The 23,772-nt window shown below is 40.2% G+C and overlaps 1 protein-coding gene across 21 annotated transcripts in view; it reads right to left on the bottom strand.

Annotated features, from left to right (window-relative positions):
- The window catches only part of PEX5L (peroxisomal biogenesis factor 5 like), a 334,399-nt gene that overhangs the window by 41,313 nt on the left and 269,314 nt on the right, over positions 1 to 23,772 (bottom strand). For 20 of the 21 annotated variants that reach the window (XM_086395557.1, XM_086395550.1, XM_086395544.1 and 17 more), the window contains 6 exons: positions 20,060 to 20,176; positions 17,726 to 17,869; positions 14,397 to 14,467; positions 9,690 to 9,887; positions 9,158 to 9,323; positions 8,573 to 8,730 (listed from right to left, as the gene is read on the bottom strand). In XM_086395557.1, the coding sequence (XP_086251683.1) occupies positions 8,573 to 8,730; positions 9,158 to 9,323; positions 9,690 to 9,887; positions 14,397 to 14,467; positions 17,726 to 17,869; positions 20,060 to 20,176 (854 nt within the window). Of the gene's footprint in view, positions 1 to 199; positions 675 to 8,572; positions 8,731 to 9,157; positions 9,324 to 9,689; positions 9,888 to 14,396; positions 14,468 to 17,725; positions 17,870 to 20,059; positions 20,177 to 23,772 lie in introns of those variants that run through there. The other variant, XM_086395454.1, reaches the window with a different exon arrangement.

Below are 23,772 nucleotides of genomic sequence, written 5' to 3' on the forward strand. Positions count from 1 at the left end.
CTTCATTCTCATTTCCTCATGAATATACAATGGAGTTTTCCAGTGACTTTTATGATGTGTGATATCCCAATAGACTGAACGCAGAAGCAGAGGTAAGAATGTCTTCTATAAGCAAGATATTAAAGAAATTTGCAAAAGCCACTCTTTTCAGTAAACAGCTTGTCTGGGGGAAATTTATTTGGTAAAATATATAATTTATATAAACATGTAATTGGTTTATTATTTTTAAATGAATCTCTTCAACTTTTCTCAATTTCTAATATGGTAAATAATGATAGGTATAACCCACATAAACAAAAGCCCCTTCAGATTCTCAATAATTGTTAAAAGTGTAAAGGGGTCCCAAGAACAAAAAGTCTGTGACCCGCTTAGTCAGATGCTGTCCAAAGGCCTAGCTCCTGTGGCCCATGACCCTGTTTCTGTTGCTTGGGTGCCCGCTATACTTCCTGGAACTGCCCTCTTCGGTTTGCCAAGAATGACGCCTCTTTAACTTGTTTCTTCTTTACTCTTCTTAAAAGCTTTTCACACTTTTGATCTCATTTAGTCCTACAAGGTAGTCACTGGTAAGCATCCTAAGAAACCATAAGGAAAGCATGGCTGGATTTCTGATTCCAGCGTACATGATTCAGGCATTTGGCATCGACACTGCTTGGCTCAGACGGTAAAGAATCCACCTGCAATATGGGAGATCTGGGTTCAATTCCTGGGTTGGGAAGATCCCCTGGAGGAGGGCATGGCTACTCACTCCAGTATTTTTGTCTGGAGAATCCCCTTGGACAGAGGAGCCTGGGGGGCTATGGTCCAGGGGGTCGCAAAAAGTCAGACACAACTGAGCGACTAAATGCACACATGTTGTTAGATCTGTCCAGAAGTAAAGGGCACTGGATGTAGCAATTTGGATAATGGAAGGGAGTGGGTGTTTTCTCATCACCCCTCTTCTGGATTTCTTGTGATCAAGCAAGAGAGGAGGATTTATAACAGAGGCACAAGGAACGTTTACTTTGGAGGCACTTTCTGGCTTCCTCGGCACAGCTCAAATGATGATGACTCCATTTACTCTCATAATCCTAGGCCTGTAAGGACTCTGGGGGAGAAAGATGCTAGAATGCCCTCCTGCACAGGCTGCTCCCGCCCCAGTGTGTAGCAGTGGTCTCTGAGGGCCATGGAGGGTAACAGCCTAGAAGAGTCTAGCCTTAGCCTGTTGGCCTCATCAAGCAACTCCAGGTTTTTCTCATGAAGACAGTCTAAGCTTGTCCCCCAGCTTAAGGACTCAGAGGCCTTTGGGGAACTCAGAAGATCGTACATGTACAAGTATGAACGGTTCCAAATGTTACACACACATATGTATGTATAAGTTAAAATTGTTTTAAATGTTATGATTAAGAAAAAGCACATTCATTTAAAAGCATTCTTCACTTTATAGTAGGTTTCCCTCATTACTAAGAATAAAAACATTGCTATCAAAGGGGATGAGATTTATGTTTTTAATTAAAATGGGGTCCTCACTTTCAAATGGCTCCTTCCCAGGTGGCTCAGTGGTAAAGAATCTGCCTGCAGGACAGGAGATGCGGGTTTGATCCCTGGGTCAGGAAGATCCCCTTGAGAAGGAAATGGCAACCCGCTCTAGTATTCTTGCCTGGAGAATCCCATGGACAGAGGGGCCTGGCAGGCTAAGGTCCAGGGGGTCGCAAAGAGTTGGACACAACTTAGTGACTGAACAATCCAGCCCTCACTTTTGAAAAGGTTAAGATTTTTTAGTCTAAGTTCTACTTTGAATCTCCTACTGACAAAATGTGAGCATTTTAAGCTCTGCCTCAGTTTCATACCAACAATTTCCTCTTGTTATTTCAACTGTATACAGTATGAGGAGAGTGCTTGCCTTTCAGTCTTTATAGAACATCTGAGATGGGAAACAGCACAGGGTACAGGGCCATACACAGACACCTGCGTCCTTGAGGGAGATGTTAGTTTCAAGACCAGGGATATGGACAAATTGGCACCAGCTCTTGGCTTTTTTCTGGGCCACATCTCTATTGAGGGTTGTTACTTCCTAAGGAGACCTAATTATAATGCAAGTGAAACTTGTTTTTAGAATGCATTTAAGCTTACGGTCTTTTTTCTCAGGAAAATGCAAGATGTTTATTATTTCACAAGATTTCCCATATACTAGAAAGACCCACAAAGTATAGTCAAAACACTTTGCTGTTTGAAAGAATGCTCAAACTACCACACAATTGCACTCATCTCACATGCTAGTAAAGTAATGCTCAAAATTCTCCAAGCCAGGCTTCAGCAATACATGAACCATGAACTTCCTGATGTTCAAGCTGGTTTTAGAAAAGGCAGAGGAACCAGAGATCAAATTGCCAACATCCGCTGGATCACTGAAAAAGCAAGAGACTTCCAGAAAAACATCTATGTCTGCTTTATTGACTATGCCAAAGCCTTTGACTGTGTGCATCACTATAAACTGTGGAAAATTCTTCAAGAGATGGGAATACCAGACCACCTGACCTGCCTCTTGAGAAACCTATATGCAGGTCAGGAAGCAAAAGTTAGAACTGGACATGGAACAACAGACTGGTTCCAAATAGGAAAAGGAGTACGTCAAGGCTGTATATTGTCACCCTGCTTATTTACCTTATATGCAGAGGACATCATGAGAAATGCTGGGCTGGAGGAAGCACAAGCTGGAATCAAGATTGCCAGGAGAAATATCAATAACCTCAGATATGCAGATGACACCACCTTTATGGCAGAAAGTGAAGAACTAAAGAACCTCTTCATGAAAGTGAAAGAGGAGAGTGAAAAAGTTGACTTAAAGCTCAACATTCAGAAAATGAAGATCATGGCATCTGGTCCCATCACTTCATGGCAAATAGATGGGGAAAGAGTGGAGACAGTGGCTGACTTTATTTTTTTGGGCTCCAAAATCACTGCCGATTGCAGCCATGAAATTAAAAGACACTTACTCCTTGGAAGGAAAGTTATAACCAACCTAGACAGCATATTAAAAAGCAGAGACATTACTTTGTCAACAAAGGTCCATCTAGTCAAGCTGTGGTTTTTCCAGTGGTCATGTATGGATGTGAGAGTTGGACTATAAAGAAAGCTGAGTGCCGAACAATTAATGCTTTTGAACTGTGGTGTTGGAGAAGACTCTTGAGAGCCCCTTGGACTGCAAGGAGATCCAACCAGTCCATCCTAAAGGAGATCAGTCCTGGGTGTTCATTGGAAGGACTGATGTTAAAGCTGAAACTCCAATACTTTGGCCACCTGATACAAAGAGCTGACTCATTTGAAAAGACCCCGATGCTGGGAAAGATTGAGGGCAGGAGGAGAAGGGGACAACAGAGGATGAGATGGTTGGATGGCATCACCGACTCGATGGACATGGATTGGGTGGACTCCAGGAGTTGGTGAGGGACAGGGAGGCCTGGCATGCTGCAATTCATGGGGTCGCAGAGTTGGACATGACTGAGTGACTGAACTGAACTGAACTGATGCTGAAGCTGAAGCTCCAATACTTTGGCTACCTGATGTGAAAAAGTGATTCATTGGAAAAGACCCTGGTGCTGGGAAAGATTGAAGGTGGGATGAGAAGGGGATGACAGAGGATGAGATGGTTGGATGGAATCACTGACTCGATGGACATAAGTTTGAGTAAGCTCTGGGGGATAGTGAAGGACAGGGAAGCCTGGCGTGCTGCAGTCCATGGGGTCGCAAGAGTCAGACACAACTGAGCGCTAGAACTGAACTGAACCAATCAAAATGGACCAATTTAGCAAACAAGAATACAGGATGCACAATTAAATCTGAATTTCAGATAATAATTTTCATTATTAAGTATGTAACATGCAATATTTGGGAAATGCTTCTCTAAAAACATACTCATGTTTATCTGAGATTCAAATTTAGCTGGGCATTCTACATTTTATCTGGAAACCCTAAAACTGACCTGTTCTTTACAGGAGACTTTATGCTTGAGATTAAAAATTCACACCTCAGCAAAGTTTGTCCATTTCTACCTCTTATGGATTTTCATGGCCTCCTGCAAATAGCTGCCCTATTGTGAATGCCAAGAGAGTATTTATATACTTTATATATATTTTTCTACAGTAAGAAGTTACAATTAAAACTCATCTGGAAGCTTTGCAAAATATTCATGTAAAGGAGGCTCTTCTAAAGCTTAGCATGTACATCAATGAAGTTAGAACATTTCCTCACACCACAGATAAAAATAATCTCAAAGTGGTTTAAGGACTTAAATATAATACATGACACCATAAAACTCCTAGAAGAGAACATAGGCAAATCATCCTCTGAAACAAATTGTACCAGTGTTTTCTTAGGTCAGTCTCCCAACACAAAAGAAATAAAAGTGAAAATAAGCAAATAGGACCTAATCAAACTTCCAAGGTTTTGCACAGCAAAGGAACCATCAACAATACGAAAATATAACTTATGGACTGGGAGAAATGTTTGTAAATGATACAGCCAACAAGGGATTAACTCCTAAATATACAAACAGCTTATACAGCTCAATATAAAAAACCCAAAAAACCCAATCAAAATATGGGCAGAAAACCTAAAGAGATATTTCTCCAGAGAAGACATACAGGTGGCCAACAGTCACATGGAAAGATGCTCAACACTGCTAATCATTAGAGAAATACAAATCAAAACTATAGTCACACTGATCAGAGTGGCTATCAAAAAGTCCACAAATAACACATTCTGGAGAGGGTGTGAAGAAAAGAGAATCCTCCTACACTATTGGTGGGAATGTAAATTGGTCCACTATGGAAAACAGCATGAAGGTTCCTTAGAAAACGGAAAATAAGGTCACCATGTGATGCAGCAATCCCACCCCGGCAATATATCTGGAAAAGATGAAAACTAATTTGGAAAGACACACCCCCCAATATTCACCGCAGCACTATTTATAATAGCCAAGACATAGCAGCAACCTAAATGTCCATTGGCAGATGAATGATAAAGGAGATATGGTGTATGCTGCTGCTGCTGCTAAGTCATTTCAGTCATGTCCGACTCTGTGAGACCCCATAGATGGCAGCCCACCAGGCTCCCCCGTCCCTGGGATTCTCCAGGCAAGAACACTGGAGGGGGTTGCCATTTCCTTCTCCAATGCAGGAAAGTGAAAAGTGAAAGTGAAGTCACTCAGTCGTGTCCGACTCTTAGCGACCCCATGGATTGCAGCCTAACAGGCTCCTCCGTCCATGGGATTTTCCAGCAAGAGTACTGGAGTGGGGTGCCCTTGCCTTCTCTGAAAAAAACACAGAAGAACTGTACAAAAAAGATCTTTACAACCCAGATAATCACGATGGTGTGATCACTGACCTAGAGCCAGACATCCTGGAATGTGAAGTCAAGTGGGCCTTAGAAAGCATCACTATGAACAAAGCTAGTGGAGGTGATGGAATTCCAGTTGAGCTATTCCAAATCCTTAAAGATGATGCTGTGAAAGTGCTGCACTCAATATGCCAGCAAATTTGGAAAACTCAGCAGTGGCCACAGAACTGGAAAAGGTCAGTTTTCATTCCAATCCCAAAGAAAGGCAATGCCAAAGAATGCTCAAACTACCACACAATTGCACTCATCTCACACGCTAGTAAAGTAATGCTCAAAATTCTCCAAGCCAGGCTTCAGTAATATGTGAACCGTGAACTTCCTGATGTTCAAGCTGGTTTTAGAAAAGGCAGAGGAACCAGAGATCAAATTGCCAACATCCGCTGGATCATGGAAAAAGCAAGAGAGTTCCAGAAAAGCATATATTTCTGCTTTATTGACTATGCCAAAGCCTTTGACTGTGTGGATCACAATCAACTATGGAAAATTCTGAAAGAGATGGGAATACCAGACCACCTGATCTGCTTCTTGAGAAATTTGTATGCAAATCAGGAAGCGACAGTTAGAACTGGACATGGAACAACAGACTGGTTCCAAATAGGAAAAGGAGTTCATCAAGGCTGTATACTGTCACCCTGTTTATTTAACTTATATGCAGAGTACATCATGAGAAACGCTGGACTGGAAGAAACACAAGCTGGAATCAAGATTGCCAGGAGAAATATCAATAACCTCAAATATGCAGATGACACCACCCTTATGGCAGAAAGTGAAGAGGAACTCAAAAGCCTCTTGATGAAAGTGAAAGTGGAGAGTGAAAAAGTTGGCTTAAAGCTCAACATTCAGAAAACAAAGATCATGGCATCCGGTCCCATCACTTCATGGGAAATAGATGGGGAAACAGTGTCAGACTTTATTTTTCTTGGCTCCAAAATCACTGCAGATGGTGACTGCAGCCATGAAGTTAAAAGACGCTTACTCCTTGGAAGGAAAGTTATGACCAACCTAGATAGCATATTCAAAAGCAGAGACATTACTTTGCCAACAAAGGTTCGTCTAGTCAAGGCTATGGTTTTCCTGTGGTCATGTATGGATGTGAGAGTTGGACTGTGAAGAAAGCTGAGCGCCGAAGAATTGATGGTTTTGAACTGTGGTGTTGGAGAAGACTCTTGAGAGTCCCTTGGACTGCAAGGAGATCCAAGCAGTCCATTCTGAAGGAGATCAGCCCTGGGATTTCTTTGGAAGGAATGATGCTAAAGCTGAAACTCCAGGACTTTGGCCACCTCATGCGAAGAGTTGACTCATTGGAAAAGACTCTGATGCTGGGAGGGATTGGGGGCAAGAGGAGAAGGGGATGACAGAGGACAAGATGGCTGGATGGCATCACTGACTCGATGGACGTGCGTCTCAGTGAACTCTAGGAGTTGGTGATGGATAAGGAGGCCTGGCGTGCTGCAATTCATGGGGTAGCAAAGAGTTGGACACGACTGAGCAACTGATCTGATCTGATCTGATGTATATATATATCTGAATTACTTTGCCATACTAGAAACTAACACAACATTGTACATCAACTATGCTTCAATTTTTTTTGAAAAAGTCTTCCTTCAGTGAATTCAATATGTCTATGTTTACATTGCATTTATTTACATGTCTTCTTGTTCCAGAAGAAAGACCTAAGGCGTTATAAAATCTATATACACAACCAACCTAGTAAGTGAATAAAGGGAGTAAAAATAAGAAATGAGGTTAGGGAAATCGGAGTCAGGAACGAAGCTAATAGATGGAACATGCATCATCAGGATGATGGGCAGGGAGGTGGCACCATCTGACTCTGGCCCTTTGTGCGGCTGATGTAAAGACAGCCTTTGCTGTGACACACTTCACAATGTCCAGAGAATAAAACAGACTGGGTGCTCAGGAATCACTCAGCTATTCTTGGTTTTGACCTGAGTAAGATCCTCTTAGAGGACAGAGTGCAATCTAGTGACTAATGTTCTTTCTAAGATCCTCTGAGTATAAATGCAGCAACTCGTTTCTAAAGTTTCAGTATTTGCCAGTGGCAAAATGCTCTAATGCGGTTCAGAGATGGCAATTCTTCAGATGTCAAAAGAGTACAACCCAGTTATGTGGCTCTCTCATGACTTATCTAAATGGTAATAATGATGATGATGATGGCAATGATAATGCTCAGACTAATGATGCCCACTAGGTATTGCACATCAGTTCTGTGCTAGGCAATCACATTTAACCTGCACAATAATCCTGCAAGATAGATATTACCTCTTTTTTTATCCAAATGAAGAAATTGGTACTCAAAGTTATGTGCCCAGAGTTATGAAACCAGTAAATGGCAGAGCTCTGATGTGAACCCAAGTTTGTCTGATTCTAAAAGCCTGGCTCTGAGAATGAGAAAGGGTTTACATTTTTTGTGTAGCTTAACACTAACATTAATTTCTCTTTTTTCCCCTCACTTAAGAAAAGTAATACCTGTTGATTTAGAAAATAGAAAATAATAGGAAAAGAAAGAAGAAAAACCACCCAAACTTTTATTACTCAAAAGAAATAAAGGTAATTTATGCTCCGTGTTGATGGGGGAACAGAGAGGATATACACCTGAAAGATAATAAGGAGTCACGAGAGAAGGAGCAAGACATTCCAAACTTTAAACCCACCCTTTGAAGTTTTCCTTTTTTTTAAAACTAACTTTACTTGTAAATTAGGTTTGGAAAATCTGGATTCTTGGTTGTGTTTTGCCAAAAACTGGCCCTGAGACCTTGTTGAGTCATTCCTCTGTATTCCTTCGTTCCTAGCCATGGTTATTTTCTTCCTTACCTGGGAAATGAAGGGTTCCTTTTTTTCCTTACCTGTGAAATGAAGGGTTGGACTGCACGTTTCTCAAGAGTTGCTCTTGGGGGTGTTAAAAACCTAGATGACTTGTCCTAACTCCAAATTGATCAATCTCTGGGAGAGGAGCCCAAGAATGTACATTTCACAAGATGCCCAAATAATTGCTGTTCTCTAATGACTAAGAAACATGGAGGCGGACAGTTCCTGTCTCAAGAGCCCTCAGAATCTGAAGATCTGAAACTCACCCTTAATGGGAGGAGATTACTTCACAAAAGGAGGTATTTTTACTGAGAAACAACCTTTCAGATTAGTCAACCTCAGCCCTTAGCATTAGCCTGCTGCCATACTTCACCTGTAGGCGCCCAGGTTGATGCAGCTTATCCCCAGGTTGTATCTGGACCGGATGAAGCCTGGCTGAATCTCCAGTGCTCGTGTGTAGGCCTCCACAGCCTCCTCGCTGCGGTCTCCATTTGCCAAGGTTGCCCCAAGACGGTTCCATAATGAATAGTCCTGATGAAAAAATTTGAGCTCTCTTACACGACTGAAGTGACTTAGCAGCAGCAGCAGCAGCAACAATTTGTACAAGCCACAGTGACACAGTATTCCAGTAGTCCTGGTTGAAGGATGATAGCTAAAAATGTATCAGTGCTAATGGGCAAGGACCATGACTGGTGAATTACTCAAAAATCTTTATGGACAACACTCTGAAATGACTTTCATTCATTAAGGAGCAGCTACCATTTGATGCTATCAGGCAATTTGTGTTTCTATTTTACGTCTCTTAAGTATTAACATCCACGGTAGCATATCATTAGTACTGATCACTTTAAACCACTGGATTCAGGGAAATAAAGTGTAGCAGAAATGCACAAAATGTAACCTGTGAAAACTTACTTTTAACAGAGTAAAATCTTCTGGTTTCTTGCTATGCACTTACCTCTGGTCGAACAGTTAAGGCAGCATTAAACGCGTCTATTGCTCTATTAAATTCTCCACTCAGGTGGAACAGCACCCCCAAGCCTGTCTGCAGATCTGGGTCAATCACATCTCCATTTTGGTGGGCAGCTTCCAGGTATAATTCCTTCACTCCTTCCAGAACAGAGCTACAAGGAAAACAAATCAGATTTGTTGGCCAAATAGTCTGAACACAAATGATTTACTTTTCCCCATACCTAATTCTAAGGCTTTATAAAACCTGGCACATTGGTATTTATTGTAAGTTATTTATATGCCCGAAGCACTTGGCTTTGAAATATCGTATTCAGATAAACATCTAGGAGTGTCCACAAGTAGATCATATGTCCAAAGTTTGGTTCTGGTCTCTGATCAACTTTTTCAGTCAGTGCTGCTTTTCAGCAAAATGCTATCCTACACACCATTCTGAAATGCGTGGTTGGGGACCTGAGGCTTGTTAGTTGCCCCGAAGCTGACTGACTGTGTACACGGATGTAATTTAACAAGAAGGATACCTATCAACTGGAGACTTAGACATCCTCCGGGTGAGTCCTGGAGATCCCTTCTTGCTCTTCACAAGGTATTTGTACTTTGGATTCTGCTTAATCCAGTTCTTTAAAGCTTCGCAAGCATCTTGCTGATGGCCGGTGTTAGTGTAACTCACAGCCAGAGCCATTAGAGCTTTCAAGTTGTTGGGCTGCAATTCTAAGCACCTGAAAGAAGAAAATAAAAGCCAATTTCAGAATTTTCTGGAGCCAGAGTTTGAACAGTTCTTTAGAAAAACTGAGGTCTTTATTGATTAAATGGTGCAAAGCACTGCTAAATTTCTAAGTGTCTGGAATATAACCATATTTATCTACATGAAAATTGGGACCTCTGCCCATTTTTAAGAGTTATAACTCCAGTCTTATGAGTGCTAGATTTGGTGATTTTAATGAGATGGTTTAAAAACTAAAAAAATGTGGCTAATCCCTCACATAATTTGGTAGTAATTTATCTAATGGGAAGTAGGGAATATCATTATTTTAATGCTGCTCTTAGCAACTAAACAACCGCTATCAATATATTAAATGTGTCTTATCCAAAAAGCAAACTGACTTGAACTAAATTTGGATGTTAAGATGTAAAAGATTGTACAGTGCTTTGTAAAGGAGAAGGAAATTCCCAGGCTTTCCAGACTACTAATGTGGGTTTAGGAGGCAGAGGCTCCCCCTCTTGCTAACCCACTAGCCTCTGGCAAGGGCTTTTCAAACTTTGATGTGCATGAGAATCATCTGGGGATCTGGTAAAATGCAAATTCTGATACAGTAGGCCTTGGGGGCAGCCTGAGGCTGTGCAGGTCCAACAGGCTCCCAGGTGATGACAATGCGGGTAATCTGTGGATAAGACTTTCATTAGCAAGCCCTCAGTTCAGTTCAGTTCAGCTGCTCAGTTGTGTCCCAGTCTTTGCGACTCCATGGACTGCAGCATGCCAAGCCTCCCTGTCCATCACCAACTTCCAGAGTTTACTCAAACTCATGTCCATTGAGTTGGTGATGCCATCCAACCCTCTCATCCTCTGTCATCCCCTTCTCCCACCTTCAGTCTTTCCCAGCACCAGGGTCTTTTTCAATGAGTCAGTTCTTTGCATCAGGTGGCCAAAGTATTGGAGTTTCAGCTTCAGCATCAGTCCTTCCAATGAATATTTGGGACTGATTTCCTTTAGGATGGACTGGTTGGATCTCCTTGCAGTCCAAGGGACTCTCAAGAGTCTTCTCCAACACCACCATTCAAAAGCATCAATTCTTTGGCGCTCAGCTTTCTTTATAGTACAACTCTCACAACCATATGTGACTACTTGAAAAACCATAGCTTTGACTAGATGGACCTTGTTGGCAAAGTAATGTCTCTGCTGTTGGTCATAACTTTTCTTCCAAGCAGCAAGCATCTTTTAATTTCATGGCTGCAATCACCATCTGCAGTGATTTTGGAGCCCTCCAAAAATAAAGTCTGACACTGTTTCCACTGTTTCTCCTATCTATTTGCCATGAAGTAATGGGACCAGATGCCATGATCTTAGTTTTCTGAATGTTGAGTTTTAAGCCAACTTTTTCACTCTCCTTTTTCACTTTCATTAAGAGGCTCTTTAGTTCTTCTTTGCTTTCTGCCATAAGGGTGATGTCATCTGCATATCTGAGGTTATTGATATCTCTCCTGGCAATCTTGATTCCAGCTTGTGCTTCATCCAGTCTAGCGTTTCTCATGATGTACTCTGCATATAAGTTAAATAAGCAGGGTGACAATATACAGCCTTGACATACTCCTTTCCCCATTTGGAACCAGTCTGTTGTCCATGTCCAGTTCTAACTGTTGCTTCCTGACCTGCATATAGATTTCTCAAGAGGCAGGTCAGGTGGTTTGGTATTCCGATCTCTTCAAGAATTTTCCACAATTTGTTGTGATCCACACAGTCAAAAGTTTTGGCATAGTCAATAAAGCAGAAGTAGATATTTTTCTGGAACTCTCTTGTTTTTTTGATGATCCAACAGATGTTGGCAATTTGATCTCTGGTTCCTCTGCCTTTTCTAAATCCAGCTTGAACATCTGGAAGTTCATGGTTCACATACTGTTGAAACCTGGCTTGGAGAATTTTTAGCATTACTTTGCTAGCATGTGAAATGAGTGCAATTGTGCAGTAGTTTGAATATTCTTTAGCATTGCTTTTCTTTGGGATTGGAATGAAAACTGACCTTTTCCAGTCCTGTGGCCACTGCTGAGTTTTCCAAATTTGCTGGCATATTGAGTGCAGCACTTTCACAGAGCCTCATCTTTTAGGATTTGAAATAGGTCAACTGGAATTCCATCACTTCCACTCGCTTTGTTCATAGTGATGCTTCCTAAGGCCCACTTGACTTTGCATGAAACTAAGGGCCACCCAAGATGGATGGGTCATGGTGGAGAGTTCTGACAAAATGTGGTCCATTGGAGAAGGGAATAGCAAACCACTTCAGTATTCTTGCCTTGAGAATCCCATGAATAGCATGAAAAGGCAAAAAGATAGGATACTGAAAGATGAACTCCCCAGGTTGGTAGGTGCCCAGTATGCTACTGGAGATCAGTGGAGAAATAACTCCAGAAATAATGAAGGGATGGAGTAAAAGCAGAAAAAACACCCAACTGTAGATGTGACTGGTGATGGAAATAAAGTCCGATGCTGTAAAGAGCAATATTGCATAGGAACCTGGACTGTTAGGTCCACGAATCAAGGCAGATTGGAAGTGGTCAAATGGGAGATGGCAAGAGTGAACATTAACATTTTAGGAATCAGCGAACTAAAATGGACTGGAATGGGTGAATTTAACTCATATGACCATTATATCTACTACTGTGGGCAAGAATCCCTTAGAAGAAATGGAGTAGTCCTCATAGTCAACAAAAGAGTCCAAATCTCAAAAACGACAGAATGATCTCTGTTTACAAAGCAAAACATTTAATATCACAGTCATGCAAGTCTATGCCCCGACCAATAATGCTGAAGAAGCTCAAATTGAACAGTTCTATGAAGACCTCCAAGACTTTCTAGAACTAACACCCAAAAAAGATGTCCTTTTCATTATAGAGGACTGGAACGCAAAAGTAGGAAGCCAAGAAATACCTGGAGTAATGGGCAAATTTGGCTTTAGAGTACAGAATAAAGCAGGGCAAAGGCTAACAGAGTTTTGTGAAGAGAATGTACTGGTCATAGCAAACACTCTCTTCCAACAACACAAGAGAAGACTCTATACCTGGACATCACCAAATGGTCAATACTGAAATCTGATTGATCATATTCTTTGCAGCCAAAGATGGAGAAGCTCTATACAGTCAGCAAAAACAAGTCTGGGAACTGACTGTGGCTCAGATCATCAACTCCTTATTCTCAAATTCAGACTTAAATTGAAGAAAGTAGGGAAAACTATTCAGATAAGACCTAAATCAAATCCCTTATGATTATACAGTAGAAGTGACAAATAGATTCAAGGGATTAGATCTGATAGACAGAGTGCCTGAAGAACTATGGACTGAGGCTCATGAAATTGTATAGGAGTCAGGGATCAAGACCATCCCTAAGAAAAAGAAATGCAAAAAGGCAAAATGGTTGTTTGAGTAGGCCTTACCAACAGCTATGAAAAGAAGAGAAGTGAAAGGCAAAGGAGAAAAGGAAAGATATACCAATTTTAATGCAGAGTTCCAAAGAACAGGAAGGAGAGATTAAAAAAAGCCTTCCTCAGTGATTAATCCAAAGAAATAGAGGAAAACAATAGAATGGGAAAGACTAGAGATCTCTTCAAGAAAATGAGAGATACCAAGGGAATGTTTCATGCAAAGATGGGTACAATAAAGGACAGAAATGGTATGGACCTAACAGAAACAGAAGATATGGCAAGAATACACAGAAGAACTATACAAAAAAGATCTTAATGACCCATATAACCACGAGGCTGTGATCACTCACCTAGAGCCAGAAATCTCGGAGTGTGAAGTCAAGTGGGCCACAGGAAGCATCACTGCAAACAAAGCTAGTGGAGGTGACGGAATCCCAGTTAAGCAAGTCCTCACAGTACCTCTATCAGTTGTTTAGGAACTGATAATGTATAACATGTGTGTGTGTGTGTGTGTATATGTGTGTGTGTGTGTGTGTGTGTGTGTGTGTGTATTTACTTATTTATAAAGAGTAGGGAAAGTGAAAGTCTATTGGGAGGGGCTGTTTTTCCATGGTTTAAATAGGGGCGCTAATCAAGTATTGTGTGATGCTATCCCCCACCCAGTGAAGCCTAGAATTTTAGTCATGGGGTCAGGATGATGAAACTATCTCAGCAGATTCTTCGTAGACACTTGGAGTTAACATTATGCTGACATTATTCTGAATATGTTCTTCCTGAAGAAAACTTTCAGATGCTGCAGAAGGCTAGAAAACTAAAAAGAACTATTGATTCAGTGAATCTATTTTATGACTGCTTTTGACATAGACTCTTGTGCCAATGAAGGTCAATTTGTACATGGTAAAACATTGTGATTTAGGAACATTTTTTCTTCATACATTGTTTTCCAGAGCTAAATGTAAATAATATCTGGTGTCTTGGCACTGATCTTGGTCAAATTCTCTACAGTGTACTTAAGGGTCAAAAGACAAATCTGAAACAGCAAGAAGTCCTTTAACAAGTGTCCACCTGGCCCGTGATTTTGTGCCTAGTTTTATCTACCTCTGGAGGGCGACAATAGCTGCTTGTTCATTTTCATTCTCTGCCTGGGTTATCCCGAGGAACTGCCATGCCTACAAAAAAAATAAAAAACAATGACTGATGTCAACGTTGCAAGAGGAAGCAGAGTCAATCATGTACTTTAGCTGGTTTGTTTACATGTGACAATTCCCTCTCTGCAGAGCACCCTGACTTGGATGTGGGTCTTGTAAAGGGAGAAACATTACAACATCACCTGCATTTCTTCATTCAAATTCTTTTGTGGCATCCAGGTCGAGTTGCTGTCATTAGTTACAAACTCTAAGTATTTATCCTCTCCTGTGGCCCATGGAAACCTCTTGAGTCTGTCTCTGAGGTTTCATGATATTAGGTATCTTAGAACCAAAAGATAAATTTATAAAAGTATGCATTTATCAGGAAAAGAGGTAGAAAAATAATTTAGAAATATAAGTAGTTGAAAGTTTACAATAAAGAATCTCAAGATGTACACAATAGAAGTAGTTTCCATAAATGAAAGTCAAATAGTTACTATAAGAGGTAACGGGAAATTTAGGAACTAGGGGAAAAAACCTCTCCCCGGTCACACGTGTTCACCACAGTACAATAGTTAAAAAGCATAAAACACATATAAAATGCAATATAATATACATATAATTTTATAGCTTACATTTACACTTTGTATTACATTGTCAATTCTTTTATGTTTTTATAAAATCCCCTTCAAAATCTATAATTTTGAATTTCCTTTGTTAAATGGATATCCCATTATTCCCACAACTAATCCCGTTACTGCTCTCTGTTGTTTCTAGTCCTTTGCTAAAGTCAATAATGTAAAGAATATCTTCAAATAGATAATGTTTTTCACATCTGGAATGAAAGTTTTTAATATAAAAGATTTCCACTTATATACTTTTAAGAAGAGTAATTCTCACACCATTACAAGCAGAATGTACATCAAGAAAACCTCTCATTACACACATTGTCCTCAGATTTGCCTGGGGTGTATCAGTTGTAGGGATTTAAAAAGGTTTGCATAACCCACGCCCACCTTTGAAAATCAATGCTATGAACATTTTAAAACAAAACTCTATCAAAACATATAGCGTCATCTTGTGTGCATGCTGTCCAGTAAGTCGCTTCAGCTGTGTCTGACTCTTTGTGACCCTATGGACTGTAGCCCGCCAGGCTGCTCTGTCCATGGGATTTCCCAGGCAAGAATATTGGAGTGGGTTACCACACCCTCTTCTGGGATCTTCCTGAGCCAAGGATGAACCTGGGTCTCACATTTCCTGAATCGGCAGACAGGTTCTTTACCACTAGCGCTATCTGGGAAGCCCAGTGTCATCTTAAAGTGCTGAAAAAATTGTATCAGTTTTTTCCCTCATGGGTTATTATTACACATATGATACAAATTCATAAAAAAGTACTGAGTATTTCTCTCCCAGAATACTGGGGACTCTCTTACATCTTTAAATATATTCAGAGCAGCTTCTATTTTGATTTCACCTTTCATACATCTTAGGATGCTTCTTAAGATTGATGAAACAATCTTTTTCTGGGGGCATCTTCCTAGCCTTTGGGTGCAGTAACATTTTCACCATTCACAGACCATCAGTTATCTTAGCCTTGGGGTCTCCATTGATTCAGAAGTCCTGGTCCTTATTTAGGATCCATTAGTTACCAAGTGTGCTGGTAACCATTAATTACCCAGGGCTGCTGTGACAAATGACATATTATGTATGAAAATACACAGCATTTAGAAATGTATGAGGGCATTATTTTGTTGAAGGGGTTGTAGTTTCTTATTAATGCAATGACTTTCTTTTCTAAATTGATTGATCTAAAAATTCCAATATTTTGATTCAGAATTTCAACTCTCAATTCAGTCTCATTTCACTGTAAACATTTTGAGTAACAAGATACTAGGGGCTTTAACTAGTAATTTATTTATTTGTTCTTTCTGTACAAACTCAGTACAACCAATAATAATGATGAGGACTAAATACTGACATGTCAGGCACTAAACTAAGCACTTTAATTTCTGTGAACTTACTTAATCCTCACAGTACCCAATGAGATAGTTAATAATTGTGATGTCCATTTTACATGTGAGGGAACCGAACCTTAGAGGGTTTAAGCAGCTTGTCCCAGACCACATGGCTTGCTGTGCTGTGCTGGTGGTATAGTGGTGAGATAGCTGCCTTCCAGATCACATGACTCATGGCTAATAAGTGATAGAGCAGGAATTTGAACCACATGGTTAGGTAGCAGATCCCAGAGGCTTAACCACTATTCTCTACTGCCTTCTCAGCAATGTATACAAATGTATACAAATTTCTGCAGTTCCTCTGGGAATATCCCCATATAAGATGTTTTCTGAAAATTATAAACTAAGAAGGAAGCCTTTATACCTGCCAGTATCTTATTACAGGCCTTGGCAAGTGGGAGACTTAGTGAACCAAGATAAAGCTGCAGAAGCCTCTTCGGTGGTTTCCCAGTCTCCATGTCCAACAACCTTTCATGTTTCATAGAAAGGGGCTTGTCTCACATGCAAATCTGATCATGTCCCTCTCCCACAGTGGTTCCCCATGGCTTTCAACATGAAGTTCAACTCCTGGCTACTTCTTTGTGCCTCCTCTCTTGCCCCTGTCTCCTCCTCTCTTACCATGGATCCAGTGTTTCCTGTCTCTCTGCCACCCATGAACCATTCCCTCTATGCAACAGCTGGACCTTCTTACAGTTTTTAATTCTCTCTCCTTCAAAACTCAGCTTTGGATTCACTTGAAGGGCAAGGCTGGGTCAGAACCCTTGCTTTCTGCTCTCCTAGCATCTTGTGCATACTCTGACACCACATTTATTACACTGCACTGATTGATTTACTTGTCTTGCAGATAGATCACAAATCTGTCCTTTCAACTGGTCCATTTTCCCCCCATCTGTTCAATCCATTAGCCCATGCCTGGCACAATTCTTGGGACATAATACATGCTGAATAAATGCTAAGTGAGTAAATCAAGGGTGGGATATGGTGTGGCTCTAGACCCAGATGAAACCATGCTCTGCCCCATGAAAACTACTGCTGAGCCTCCAGGTTGGCAGTTTTGGTTTTTCATTTCTTGTCCCCACCTTTTATTTTTGGGCACTGTCGACACTGCAGAGATGGTTAGATGGTTTTTGTAACTTACAAACGAGTATCAGACTTAGCGAGGTTAACTCCTTTGGGAAACTTTACTTGATGGAAATGCCACCTAGTAGAGCTCTCTGTTACCCTCTGTCCCTTGTTGGCACATGAAGACCCTTTGTGAGTCTGGCAGGATGAAGGGAAATGATACCTCTGCATCTCCAGGGTCCTGAAGAATTGCTGCCTCCATGAACAGGATGGTGACTGGCAGGTCCCCTTCCTTCAGCCTTTTTAAGCCTTCTTCAAATGCTCCAGGCCAGTCTTTGAAGGGGTTTTCAGTATGAAAGTAATAACCCTATAACACAGAGAGGGGCCAACACAGATCCATTGATTTAACTCTTCATTGTTACATTCAATCAGTTCTTTCTGAATTTGAATTTAAGTAATTTTACTTATTTAATTTCAATGAAGTTTAAATTGCTATTTTTTCCTTTATTGTGACTGTAGTACATTTTCATGGTGTAAATGTTAGATATTATTTTGTTACTGAATAATATAAAAAGAAACAAAAAGATACCTGTAATGTTGCAACCTAAATATGATCACTGTTAATATTTTGGAGTTTGTTTTCCTTCTGATAATTCTTTTGTTCTTTTTGTTTCAGTCATTTACCCCCAAGATTTAAAAATATTGACTTTTAGGACAAACTTTTGCGGAATCCTGCCATGCACTCTCTTGAAATGTTAATACCACATACTGTACATCTGTTTATATACAGTGGCCCTTTGGAGGACTATGAACTATTGTAACATCTAGGATATTTTTTCACCTTCTACTTACCAAACCAGTTTTTATCCCATTGTGGGGCTGTATCTCTCCATTGAGAGATGTTTAAAAGTTATAGATTTTCTTTTGTTGCAAAATTTAAATAATACAGATTATACAAATAATCTTCTAGTATTTTCTATGAGTATATAAGTTAAACAAGTCCATGCTATAAAAGCAAGGTTGTAGCTTAAGCCCCATTTAGTTTTAGTTATTAAAATTATGCTAAAAATTAATCAATCCTCTTTTGATGGTCACTCAGGTTAGTTTCAATTTTTATTGTTGTTATCATAAATAAAGCTATGGTGAAAGTCTTATGCTCAAATCTTTGACTGCATATGATTATTATCTTTGGATAGACTTCTAGAAGGATTTATTATGCTAAAGGCTACGAACTATTTTGAGCCCTTGATATATGAGGCAGAATTGATTTTGAGAAAGTATGCCATGATAAACTCTCATCAGAAGTATCAGAGATATTATTTGTTGCAACTTTAGTAGCAGAGGCTATCATAAAAACCAATTTGATAGATAGAAACAAGCTAGTCTGTTGATGATGCTACTAAGGTTTTTAAATACATCAAATGGAGACCTTCATTCTCCCCAGGTGTTTAGAAAGACAAAACTCTTTATCAGAATCCATAGGGTATGACTAGCTTATATAGAGGTGTTGGGGTGTGGGACCCTGGGAGGGGGAGCTCAGGTGCATGGGTTATAGCCCAGAGACTGATGTTGCACATCGGTATTCTCTCTTCTCACTTACTTTCAATTTCTTTGTGGAAAATTAATGATTTTAATGAGATGGTTGATCTGATTTTATGAGACTGCCTTGCCTACTGTGGTACAGAGAATAGGAAGGAGTAAGACATCTTAATGATTATGTAGATTGTTAATCCCCTAAAATCAGAGACTATTCATCTCAGTCCCCAGTATCTAGGGCTGAGTAAACAGTAAAATTTGTTGGATGGAACCAAATATCATGGAAGTTATTCAGAATTGAATAAAACTGAAAATTCCTCTACCACAAAGAACCATAACATTAACATCTCTCTATATATTTCCCCTGTGTAAGAAAATTCTATCTTTCCATCTCTTTCTGTCTTTCAAGTCACTTAAACTGATTTCTCAGTGTTTTCTTTTTTTCCAGGTATTTTAAAAAGCATAAGTCCTAGAGCAACTGGGGCTTCATGGGGGAATTTAGCTGGCTGTGGACTGTACTCACACATTTTCTGGGGCTCGAGGAATCCCCCTGGTACTTGACCCAGCTGTGTGAAGTGTGTCTTTTCCACTGAATTCTTTGCTAGCAGCATAAAGACTACCCGTGAAATAAAGCCTGAAGCCCCCCTTTTCAACCTCCCACTCATTAATATCACTTTAGTCAGCTTATCGACATGGTTTGAGCATTGTGGGATTAGCCCAGCTCTTGTTCTAACTAACCCTCAATGTTAGTTCAGTGACTGGCCAAGCTCTGGTTGGCTGCCAAACTGTCTTAACACTGATAAAAAATAAGGGTGTTCCATTCCAGATTTGCTGCCTTCACATATTGCATGATTACACTGTTTCCATCTACCAGAATTTCTTCCAGGTCAGATTGATATTAAACAGTCTATTTAATTTTTGGATTTCCCCCCCCACAAAATAGTTATCAACTAATTTATAAAAATGTGATCCAAAGAGGATGAGAAAACTGGTCAACATTTGAAAAATGAGAAATGGTCACCTTCTCACTGGCTGAGATTGTAACCTGGTTCTGGGCTTCCTGGTTCTCCGATATCCAGTTCCTCCGGGCCATTTCTTCCCATTCTGCTTGCATCTTATCCCAAAACTCTGTATCTGACTAGAAGACAGGAGAAATGAAGATAGATGGATTTAAGAACACGCTATATCATTTGGTTTATTTCCAAGAAACAGTTTTTCTCACAGATAAAATGACTTCTGGGGAGGAATAAAGTGTTCAAATTGGCCACATCCAATGACACTCATGGTTGAAGAGCTTCTGGAGGGCACTCAGCACTCAAGGTGTCAAAGAGTAGTAGCTGTGATTTTTCTCTGGGAGAAACATAGTTACCACCTGAAGAACCAGGATCATATAAAACCAAATTCAGTGGTGCTGGGAAATCTGGTCAACCACTTGTAAAAGAATGAAACTAGACCACTTTCTAACACCATACACAAAAATAAACTCAAAATGGATTAAAGATCTAAACATAAGACCAGAAACTATAAAACTCCTAGAGGAGAACATAGGCAAAACACTCTCCGACATACATCACAGCAGGATTCTCTATGACCCACCTCCCAGAAGATTGGAAATAAAAGCAAAAATAAACAAATGGGACCTAATTAACCTTCAAAGCTTCTGCACATCAAAGGAAACTATTAGCAAGGTGAAAAGACAGCCTTCAGAATGGGAGAAAATAATAGCAAATGAAGCAACCGACAAACAACTAATCTCAAAAATATACAAGCAACTCCTACAGCTCAACTCCAGAAAAATAAATGACCCAATCAAAAAATGGGCCAAAGAACTAAATAGACATTTCTCCAAAGAAGACATACAGATGGCTAACAAACACATGAAAAGATGCTCAACATCACTCATTATCAGAGAAATGCAAATCAAAACCACTATGAGGTACCATTTCACACCAGTCAGAATGGCTGCGATCCAAAAGTCTACAAATAATAAATGCTGGAGAGGGTGTGGAGAAAAGGGAACCCTCTTACACTGTTGGTGGGAATGCAAACTAGTACAGCCACTATGGAGAACAGTGTGGAGATTCCTTAAAAAACTGGAAATAGAACTGCCTTATGATCCAGCAATCCCACTGCTGGGCATACACACTGAGGAAACCAGAAGGGAAAGAGACACGTGTACCCCAATGTTCATCGCAGCACTGTTTATAATAGCCAGGACATGGAAGCAACCTAGATGTCCATCAGCAGATGAATGGATAAGAAAGCTTTGGTACATATACACAATGGATTATTACTCAGCCATTAAAAAGAATACAGTTGAATCAGTTCTAATGAGGTGGATGAAACTGGAGCCTATTATACAGAGTGAAGTAAGCCAGAAGGAAAAACATAAATACAGTATACTAACGCATATATATGGAATTTAGAAAGATGGTAACAATAACCCGGTGTACGAGACAGCAAAAGAGACACTGATGTATAGAACAGTCTTATGGACTCTGTGGGAGAGGGAGAGGGTGGGAAGATTTGGGAGAATGGCATTGAAACATGTAAAATATCATGTAAGAAACGAGTTGCCAGTCCAGGTTCGATGCACGATACTGGATGCTTGGGGCTAGTGCACTGGGACGATCCAGAGGGATGGTATGGGGAGGGAGGAGGGAGGAGGGTTCAGGATGGGGAACACATGTATACCTGTGGCGGATTCATTTTGATATATGGCAAAACTAATACAATTATGTAAAGTTTAAAAATAAAATAAAATTAGAAAAAAAAAAAAAAAACCAAATTCAGCTAAAAATCCATTATTTGAATAGTTTTAAGTGTGGGTACCTGACACACATTTTGGGAAGGGCAGCCTCTGCTAGAGTTGCTGCTAGGCAATGAGATTGGAATGCAGAAGTAGGAAGTCAAGAGATACCTGGAGTAACAGGAAAGTTTGGCCTTGGAGAACAAAATGAAGCAAGGCAAAGGCTAACAGAGTTTTGCCAAGAGAATGTGCTAGTCATAGGAAATTCTCTTCCAAGAACAAAAGAGACAACTCTCATGACCATCACTAATGGTCAGTACTGAAATCAGACTGATTATATTCTTTGCAGCCAAAGATGGAGAAGCTCGATACAGTCAGCAAAAATAAGCCACCTGACTGTGGCTCAGGTGATGAGCTCCTTATTATAAAATTCAGACTTAAGCTGAAGAAAGTGGGGAAAACCACGAGGCCCATTCAGGTATGACCTAATTAAATCCCTTATGATTCTACAGTGGAAGGGACAAATAGATTCAAGGGATTAGATCTGATACAGTGCCTGAAGAACTATGGACAGAGGTTTGTCACACTGTACGGTAGGCAGTGAGCAAAACCATCCTCAAGAAAAAGAAATGCAAGAAGGTAAAATGGTTGTGTGAGGAAGTTTTACAAATACCTGAGAAAAGAAGAGAAGTGAAACGCAAAGGAGAAAGGGAAAAATATACCCAACTGATTACAGAGTTCCAGAGAATAGCAAGGAAAGATAAGAAAGCCTTTCTAAGTGAACAATGCAAATAAGTAGAGGAAAACAATAGAATGGGAAAGATTAGAGATCTCTTCAAGAAGATTAGACATACTAAGGGAACATTTCATGGAAAGATGGGCACAATAAAGGATAGAAAATGTAAGGACCTAACAGAAGCAGACGATATTAGGAAGAACTGGCAAGAATACACAGAACTATACAAAAAAGGTCTTAATGACCCGGACAATCATGACGGTGTGGCTATTCACCTAGAGCCAGATATCCTGAAGTGTGAAGTCAAGTGGGCCTTAGGAAGCATCACTACAAAGCTAGTGGAGGTGATGGAATTTCAGCTCAGCTATTTCAAATTCAAAACTTAAAAGATGATGCTGTTAAAGTGCTGCACTCAATATGCCAGCTAATTTGGAAAACTCAGCGATGGCCACAGGACTGGAAAAGGTCAGCTTTCATTCCAATCCCAAAGAAGGACAATGCCAAAGAATGTTCAAACTACCATACAATTTTGCTCATTTCACATGCTAGCTTAAAAGTCCTTCAAGCTAGTTTAAAAATCCTTCAAGCTAGGCTTCAGCAGTGGATGAACCAAGAATTTCAGATGTACAAGCTGAGTTTTGAAGACGCAGAGGAGCCAGAGATCAAATTGCCAACACCTGTTGGATCATAGGAAAAAGCAAGAGAATTCCAGAAAAACATAAAATTCTGCTTCACTGACTATACTAAACCCTAAGTGTGGATCACAATAAACTGGAAAATTAAAGAGATGGGACTACCAGATCACCTTACCTACCTCCTGAGAAACCCATAAGCAGGTCAAGAAGCAACAATTAGAACTGGACATGGAATACCGGACTGGTTCAAAATTGGGAAAGGAGTAAGTCAAAGCTGTATATTGTCAGTCTGCTTATTTAAATTCTATGCAGAGTGCATCATGCGAAATGCCAGTCTGGATGAACCACAAGCTGGAATCAAGATTGCCGGGAGAAATATCAATAACCTCAGATATGCAGATGATACCACATTAGTGGCAGAAAGTAAAGAAGAACTAAAGAACCTCTTGATGAAGGTGAAAGAGGAGGGTGAAAAAGCTGGCTTAAAACTCAACATTCAAAAAACGAAGATCATGGCATCAAGTCCCATCACTTCATGGCAAATAAATGGGGAAACAATGGAAACAGTGACAGACTTTATTTTCTTGGGCTCCAAAATCACTGCAGATGGTGAC

The sequence above is a fragment of the Bos grunniens genome, chromosome 1 (genome assembly GCF_055505025.1).
Source record: "Bos grunniens cultivar Pamir isolate PY7600 chromosome 1, Bosgru_T2T1.0, whole genome shotgun sequence".
Classification (NCBI taxonomy): Eukaryota; Metazoa; Chordata; class Mammalia; order Artiodactyla; family Bovidae; genus Bos; species Bos grunniens.